The sequence below is a fragment of the Mytilus edulis genome, chromosome 1, assembly GCF_963676685.1.
Source record: "Mytilus edulis chromosome 1, xbMytEdul2.2, whole genome shotgun sequence".
Taxonomy (NCBI): Eukaryota; Metazoa; Mollusca; class Bivalvia; order Mytilida; family Mytilidae; genus Mytilus; species Mytilus edulis.
In genome coordinates this window covers 6427770-6436485 of record NC_092344.1, presented here as the reverse complement: position 1 = coordinate 6436485, position 8716 = coordinate 6427770, and the positions used below count along the sequence as shown (strand labels likewise).

The window sequence follows — 8716 nt, the reverse complement described above, 5'->3', positions numbered from 1 at the left end:
CTATTGATGTCATGAATAGACGTTAGTACAATGTAATATTAATCAGCTTATAAGCATGAGGTGTGCCTTTTATCTTTAATATGAACACTGTTTCTAGTTACATTGTAATTCTAGATGTTCTACAAGAACCGAAATAAATTTGCACCTACTTTACACAATAGATGTGTGACTTTTGGTTTTCTCTTTCATGGGGTTGCTGTTTAATAAATATATTTATACTTTTTGTAAGTTTAAGGTTTCATAAGCTGTATATGACTATGGATAACGTATCCTTGACATTCTAATAAAATAGATTTCCCAAGTGGTGTTACTGTATTTGGATAATTATTTCTGGTTAAAGACTGATTTAATTTAGCAACATTTTTATCTGCAAGGAAATTGATAATAACATGTTCTTGTCATTTTTTACAGTTAAGAATAAAAACTAACAAGAATGTGTCCATAGTACATGAATGCCCCACTCGCACTATCATTTTCAATGATCAGTGGATGGTGAAATTGGGGTCAAAATTCGGAATTTTAAGTAAAATAATCACATCATAGTGATTCTGTGCACTAAGTTTCAAGTTGATTGGACTTCAACTTTATCAAAAACTATCTTGACCAAAAACTTAAACCTGATGCACATGATGCAGGACAGACAAACGGATGCAGACCAAAGAAAAAAAATGCCCCTAGGTGGGGCATAAAAAGTAACAAATCTCTGATCACCCATTTTATAAATACATTTTGGAATGAATGTGGGGTAGACACTTCGATCAGACAGCAACCCAATAATACAAGAACACAAGATACATGGATGCCAAAATACACTGTTATCAATACAATATATCAAGCTGCAAAAGCTTATCATATAAAGGAGAATTGTAGCATATCTTTTAATAACATACTTTAATTGTACACTCATACTTCAACAATTATAAATTTTAAATACAATCTAGTCTATGTCAATAATTAAATGACAACATCAGAGTTAAAACTAGTTTTTCCTCCTAGAAGTACTTTCCTTTCCTTAAATCCTTGGTTGGCAAAATCATTATGATCTCTCACAGGTACCTCACGTCCCTGAAAAAGATACATGCGGATTAATATACTGGTATCAGAAAGAATTTACCACAATTACTGGGTTAATTAATTTGCTTTCTTCATAGATGGGACATATGGTATTATAATGTATATCATTCTCGGTGTGTCCATCTATCTGTCCGTTTACACAACATACAACAACTAGAGAATGCCATTAAAAAACATTTCTATATTGAATATATTTTAATTGGGAAGAAAGGCTCAGTGTTGAAAACCTTACTTTGACCTATTGTAATTGTTTACTTGTATAAATTGTGACTTTGAAGAAGATGTGTCTCATTGGCACTCATACCACATCTTCTTACATCTATATATCATCAATTTTAAAAATGTTCTGTTTTTTGTGATATAATTTAAGGACTATGACAGTCAGAACTTCTTTAAGGCAATTTTCCCCAAGTGACATACTAACATATGAATGCTTGTATTGATGTTCCTTGTTGTAGACCGCACTTTGACCTATATAATGGTTTAGTTTTACAAGTTGTGACTTGGATGGAGAGTTGTCTCATTGGCACTCATACCACATCTTCTTATATCTGGTTGGATAGGTACAAATAATTATTGTATAATATAAGGTTCCTTCCAATTTGAAGATATTCCAGTTTGTCATTCTAAATTTATTATTATGGGACTCTATTTCAAGTTCAACTGTTTGATTTATAAGGCAATATTTCATCATTTATATCATATATAATGATATGCATGTCTATGTAATGTTTTCAATTTTTATACCCCTGTTAACAGGAATTTCCAGTTTTCAGACAATACTCAAAAGTGCTTTGAGCATGAAACTGTAGTGACTTTTTTATATCTATTAAAATAACCTCCCTTTATAGTTTTTTGATAAATTTTTTGTGTAACATTTAGGAGTTATAGAACTTTATGTGTTGTAAAAGCGATCGGCGTATCATGCGCTCAAGGTGAAAGGTTTGTATTATAATTGCAAGAATTCTGCAGAAAAGTTCACTGGAGCTTCTGACAATCACCATTAAGCATAAAAGTTTTGATCCAGATTTTATAAAGGAGATAATGCAAGTAATATTGATTACTTCAAAATGAAATAGATTAAATAACTTGATTTTTATGCCACTGTCATACAAGTGAGATTTACCTGCCTATAAAAACCAGGATTTATTTTATCCACCATTTTCTACAGAAAATGCCTGTATCAAGCCAGGAATATGACAGTTGTTATCAATACGTTTGGTGAGTTTCAGCTTTTGATTTCGCCATTAGACAAGGGTCTTTCCGTTTTGAATTTTTGTGATTTTACTTTTTGCTATTAGTTTGCTAATTAAATGTAATGTAATCAATTACATTTGAATTACACCTAAATTCAAATATAATTGTTCACATAGCTGACATGAGTACAACTTGATTCTCATTAATAATGGTAGATGTATCTGCCAAATAAATTCCAATCAACTTCCTGTACCATTCAACCATTGAGACACACAAAATCAGTACTGTAGAGTATGGAAACTGTACTTACATATAATTGTCTTGGTTTACTGCTATAAACATGCCATCCACGAAGAGATTCCCAATTCTACAAATACAATGTATTAACACTTTAAATAATCTTTATTCTTTTCTTTTTTTGAGGTTTTCAAGCTTTTATTAAAAGAATGATTGCACATTATCTGCAGATATCATTTTTATTTCTGGGTTTCCTTGTACTTTATCCTATCCTATGGTATTACTTTTTGTGTATACACTCATTTCTTCCTAATATTTTATACTATCCTTGGCCTATGACTCTTTGTGATTTATTCTGAGTTTTAACGCCGCTTTTAAGCACTGCATTAAGGCTATTTCGTGGTCACTTTTTATTGGTGGAGGTAGCCCGAGTGCCAGGAGAAAACCATTGACCTTTGATAGGAAAAGTGACAATCCAAGTCAATTTAAATTGGAGTCAAGTGCGCCCTCATGAGCAGGATTCGAACTCACAACCTCAGTGTTGAATGGATAGTGATTACAGTAGTCACAACTCAAGACTACTCGGCCACTGAGGCCCCCGCCTTATTGTGTATTCACTGATTACTTCCGAATATTTTATAGTATTCGATGGTATTACTTTTTGTGTATACACTGATTACTTCTTACTATTTTATACTGTTCTATGGTATTACTTTTTGTGTATACACTGATTACTTCCTTATATTTTATACTGTTCTATGGTATTACTTTTTGTGTATACACTGATTACTTCTTACTATTTTATACTGTCCCATGGTATTACTTTTTGTGTATACATTGATTTCTTCTTAATATTGTATACTGTTCTATGGTATTACTTTTTGTGTATACACTGATTACTTCTTACTATTTCATACTGTCCTATGGAATGACTTTTTAAGTATACACTAATTACTTCTGAAATATTTTATACTGTCCTATGGTATTACTTTTTGTGTATACACTGATTACTTCTTACTATTTTATACTGTTCTATGGTATTACTTTTTGTGTATACACTGATTTATTATTAGTATTTTATACTGTCCTATGGAATGACTTTTTGTCATGTTTGTGTATACACTAATTACTTCTGAAATATTTTATACTATCCTATGGTACGACTTTTTGTGTATACACTGATTACTTTTTAGTATTTTATACTGTCCTATGGTATTACTTTTTGTGTATACTGATTACATGGATTATTACCGAGTATTTCATACTATCCTATTACAGGATTTATTTTGTATACAGATTATTTCCTAGTATTTCATGCTATCATATAATAAGAATTTTGTCTTAAGTGCACTTACCCTATACCTCTTCTTTTCCAATAAAATTATGTATATGACAAAGTGAACTAGATGAAAGTTTGTAAAGGTAATAACAGTTATAACAGTAATTACAGTATATTTTAAAGAATAATTTCTATTTAAACTTACATGTTCTGCATATTTGGCATAATAGAATACACCCAAAATAACAGCTGAAACCTTGAGAACATTTGGGACAATCCCTCTCAGACCTGTGGCATTGGCCTGACCCTGCAAAGAATAAATAAAATACCAAGCCTATAACATTTCAAACTAAAGAATCTCAACTGTTTCTTTCATACCTGTACATGTTTTGAATAGATATGACTATTACACAGCTGTATTACTGTGTTATTTATAACAGAATTTTCTTTAAGGATTTTTTTTTTCTAGCCGGTAGCAATGGTCCAAAGACACCTTATATTAATCAACTCTTGAGTCCAAAAGCTTTAAATGAAGTTCATAACCAATATATTTATATATATCAATACTAAATAAATCCTTTATATTTGTTGTTAATTCATTTCAGGTTACTATTTTTTGGCTTTTTGTAAATTTGAGAAGTTAACACCTACATCATGTACATGACCTACAGACATCATCTAAATCATCAATTAAGAAAATGGATGTTCAAAGCAAACCTTATTACTTTCGTTTCTAGACCCAAGAGCACAGACCCATATACATGTGTTTGAAAAATATCTGTTAATAATTGAATGTAAACGTGTCCATAATATCCTTTCTCTCAAATAATAGTCTATTGTCAAATCTGTTATATATTGACCTGTAGAGATCCATCCATATGAATTGCTTTGAAGGGAAATAAATTTTATTATCAGTGAAGAGCTAGCAGAAAGAGAATCATTTGCAAATTTTTTTTTTATATCTTTTGTTATGCTAAAGATTTAAGATACATGTATCAAGTTATATCTTAATAAATATTGGTTAAAAAAAACCTATATACAATGTATACAAATGTATTATGTTCAACCTATGATGATTTGAGTGGGCAGCAGTCCATTTGGGACATTATAGAAACAGTCTCCAGTTGACAAAGGGAAATAGCTTATGTTGAAATTGTTTAATAACAGAAACAAATCAGTAATTGGCTATAGACTATTGATAAATTATTTGTTTGGATTCCTTCTTAAACCAATGCATAATTGTACCATTAAAATTTGATACAGATTTATCATTTTAAAAGAAAATAATAGGACTGAGAGGCGAGCAAATTAGGCTTAGTTCACTTTACTAGATATGAAGTTAAAAATTTCTTTTCTTCAATCATTTTTCAATGTTCAATGATGTGGCGTTTGTCACATTTAAGGGAGTCTCATAGGGGGGTTCCGATCCCGGATCCCGCTTACTGTTTTGTCAGATTCCCGTATCCCGCTTACACTATGTACGTAAGCAATTCTCATTTTTTTTGTCATTTCCCGGGTCCCGCTAGACCTCATTTCCCGTTTTCACAACACAATAATTTGACTTTCACGTGTCACGCTTACAAAAAATCGGCAATCCCGCCTCACGCTTAGACCCCAATGAGACCCACATTTAATTGTAATTCAATTTCTATCTCATTTTTTCTACATTTACAACAGATTCTATTTTCTTTAAAATGTTTTTATATCTTCCAGTCTTGTCTTAATATTTTATAATTTTTGCATAAATTGACTTGTATTGTCCATATACTTTCAACCCTCAGTGTTTAATGTGTTTTTCATTTAAGGAGGCTCGAGGGTATAAAAATTTCAGAAAAAAATTAAACATTTGTTTTTTATTACAAATTTTATTTATTACCTTTGGTAGTTGTTACTTTATCATATGGTACAAAAAACATTCAAAACAATTAATTCGTGTTGGCCCCAGATGACTTTTAAAATGTAAACATCATTGAAAAAGTTCCAAATTATCTCCCTTTGGTGGAAAAATGCCATTTTTTGGCTTTAAAATTGAAATATCTCTTTTAACTCATCGGTGACCTATATTTTTTAATATAATTTCGATATATGCTGTACTTAAACTAAATTATTGTTAAATTTGAGCGATTTCTGTAATAAATTTCTTTTTTTATTTCGATATTACCTTTATTTCTCCTATTAGTTCAACAGAAAAAAAACACTTTTACAAAGATTTATGCTTCTTTCGAAGGCAGATTGTGAGCGCAAATGAACGGTGACTCCATTTTTTTTATTTTATTTTTCTATTAACTATAAGATAAAGCGCTGCTGGATAACTCGGACTAAAACAAAATCGGACTATAACAAAATCGGACTATAACAAACTCGGACTATAACAAACTCGGCCTACCATTATTTATATGAAGAAATATATTGAACAAACTCGGACTACGATTAGTAGATGGGTTATTTTTTTTACTTTAATAAAAAAAAACCACTGTACATATTAAAATTATATACGAATTTATGAGATTATAATGAATATTTTTGAAAAAAGACCATATATAGAATGTATTAAATATTTGTTATATGAGTTGAATTTGATATGTTTAAATGAGGATAATTAACTTTTATTTGAAATATCATTGTGATTTATTGTGTGTATTGACAAAAGATATTTTAATGATTGGCGTGTGTTCGTGTTTTTATTGTGTTTAATCCTTGGTGTTTATGATTGGTATATAAACAAAGAGAAATGTGATTGACAGTGAATGGCTTCTTAACAATTTCACTTATCTGTAGTTCTTTATTAATGGCTTCAGCAATTGAAAAGTAATTATATTCAAATGGTCACATCAAACGGATACAATGTTTTTAGAAAGGCAAGCCGAGGCAAACATTTATTATACATGTATCTAAAAATAGATTTGGAGTAAAATTGAAAAAACAACAGAGATTTCTTTGATCTTACCAAATACTTCTATAAAATAACATGAAAAAAAAATCCCTCATCATTTTCAACATGGGTACCGAACACTGCGTCGAGTGTTCTAGAAAAGTTACAACAAAGCAACATGCCTTACAGTGTGATTCGTGTAGTTTATGGACATCATTACAAATAATAATACTGGAATGACAAAAATTTGTTATTATATTTTAACGGCCGTTTGTTTTAAACATCGCAGACTCTAATGTAACTACACCTCAGTTGTCAAATCTGAAATATTTAGAAATTTAGACCGTTCAGTGCTGTTTATTTGGAATTCTTATTGACGCAATCTTTCTTATAACATCATAATATCGACACCGTTAAAGCTTTAAAATTGTGCTAGTTCACATCGCACATTATTATTTTTATTTAAAGCATATATGTGAACTCTCTGATGTAATTAGTCATATAACCTATGTCATATTCAACAAATTTTTAGAATGGTGCAAGCGTCTTAACTGATGTTCGGTTTGCCTTTTTTATTGTATAAATTTCAAGATTTAGTAAAAGTTTAATCTAAGAAGACTTTAAGATGATTCATTTAACATCAGAATCTGACTGACGAATATATATATATATATCTTGTTAACGTATTTTTTTTTTATCCCCTTCAAAAATGTTCAAAAATAAATTATTTAATTAATTGTAGATAAAAATCCATTTTAAATTAAGAATTGAAAATTAATTTCCAATGACAGCAACAATCAACATTATACTTATATTCTTATAGTAGTCCGAGTTTGGTATAGTCCGAGTTTGTTATAGTCCGATTTTGGGAGGCCGAGTTTGTTATAGTCCGATTTTGTTATAGGCCGAGATATCATGGATTCAGATAAAGTTCGTTTATAGAAAAATATAGAGAAATCCTATATAAATATATATTTAAAGGCATTAGACCATAGGACTGGGTAAGTTAAAAAGAGTTAATGTCATGTCCTTGTTTTTTATACTACATGTTTGTCAGCTCTAAATAACAATTATTAAATCAATCTCATTACTTGTTTACTGTAATAATCTAATATAAGATAGCGCTAACGACCTCTGCTCGCCAAATGTGAGTACGAGAAATAACAAGGGACTTTCTGTCTTTAAACTGGATTTCGTCTAATTGCAGGTATTTTGAAAAACCAGATTTTCAGTACAAATTAAATTGTGTATGATTTATTTGGTAACTCACAAGCACTGGAGCCAAAGCTCTAAATGTAGCATCCATTGGCATTCTAAACGCACGTTTAATGGGATTGACAGGAAGATTCATGGTTTCCAACGCAACGACTGAATTTGGGGGTTCATGTGGTGCTAAACGTTGATCTAACAACCATTGTTTTCTCAGTGCCCGGTCCTCTGCAGTCATCCCTTTGCCTGTCAATCGTTCACGTTCATAAGCCATAGGCTCGATATTCATTGCAGGATATCGACTCTTGGCATGTCGAAAATGAGTTTCCATTCTTTTTTCCAGCTCCCATGGTTTTTCGTCCCGTCCTGGGACGTTTTCTAGGTTTTTATTTTCCATGTTTAGAGATGCAGTGATGTTTTTACCACTGCCCTTCAAGCGAATGCTCAAACGGAAACCGTAAAAATTTCATTCAATGTCAAGGTCACAATAAAGATATGCTAAAACATTCGTAACAATACCCGAACCCAGACCACAATTTAAAATAAAAACAAGCAAAAAACACACAAACATTCAACAAAAATAACGAAGACAGAATTAAAGATTATAAATATTTAAGAGTTCACATAACTGAATATGAATGAATTTAAGGATTTGTATATTAAGACTTAGTCTAGTTTATAATTAAATTTGAGAATGAATGTAATTTTATTCTTTTATTGAGCATTCACAATATATATTGTTGTAGGTTCTGATTCTGACCAATGCTAATTTTCTGCATATACATTTTATTTCCATTAAAATTTTCAAAAGTTGTAAAATTGGCTATTATGTAAGGTCCTGAATGTAT

The 8716-nt window shown here is 30.5% G+C and overlaps 1 protein-coding gene across 1 annotated transcript; it reads right to left on the bottom strand.

Annotated features, from left to right (window-relative positions):
- Positions 1-864: 864 nt before the first annotated feature.
- On the bottom strand, positions 865-8352 carry LOC139522757 (uncharacterized). Its single transcript, XM_071316262.1, has 4 exons — positions 7930-8352; positions 3993-4094; positions 2582-2638; positions 865-1065 (listed from the first exon to the last, which is right to left on the bottom strand). The coding sequence occupies exons 1-4, from the start codon at positions 8263-8265 to the stop codon at positions 955-957; spliced, it is 606 nt and encodes a 201-aa protein (XP_071172363.1). The 5' UTR covers positions 8266-8352; the 3' UTR covers positions 865-954.
- Positions 8353-8716: the final 364 nt, after the last annotated feature.

Coding starts and splice junctions, on each gene's coding strand:
- LOC139522757 (XM_071316262.1), bottom strand. CDS start 8,265: ATGGAAAATAAAAACCTAGAAAACGTCCCAGGACGGGACGAAAAACCA. Junction 4,095..7,929: donor GAGCTTTGGCTCCAGTGCTT/GTGAGTTACCAA, acceptor TATTCTTTGCAG/GGTCAGGCCAATGCCACAGG. Junction 2,639..3,992: donor ATGCCAAATATGCAGAACAT/GTAAGTTTAAAT, acceptor TTGTATTTGTAG/AATTGGGAATCTCTTCGTGG.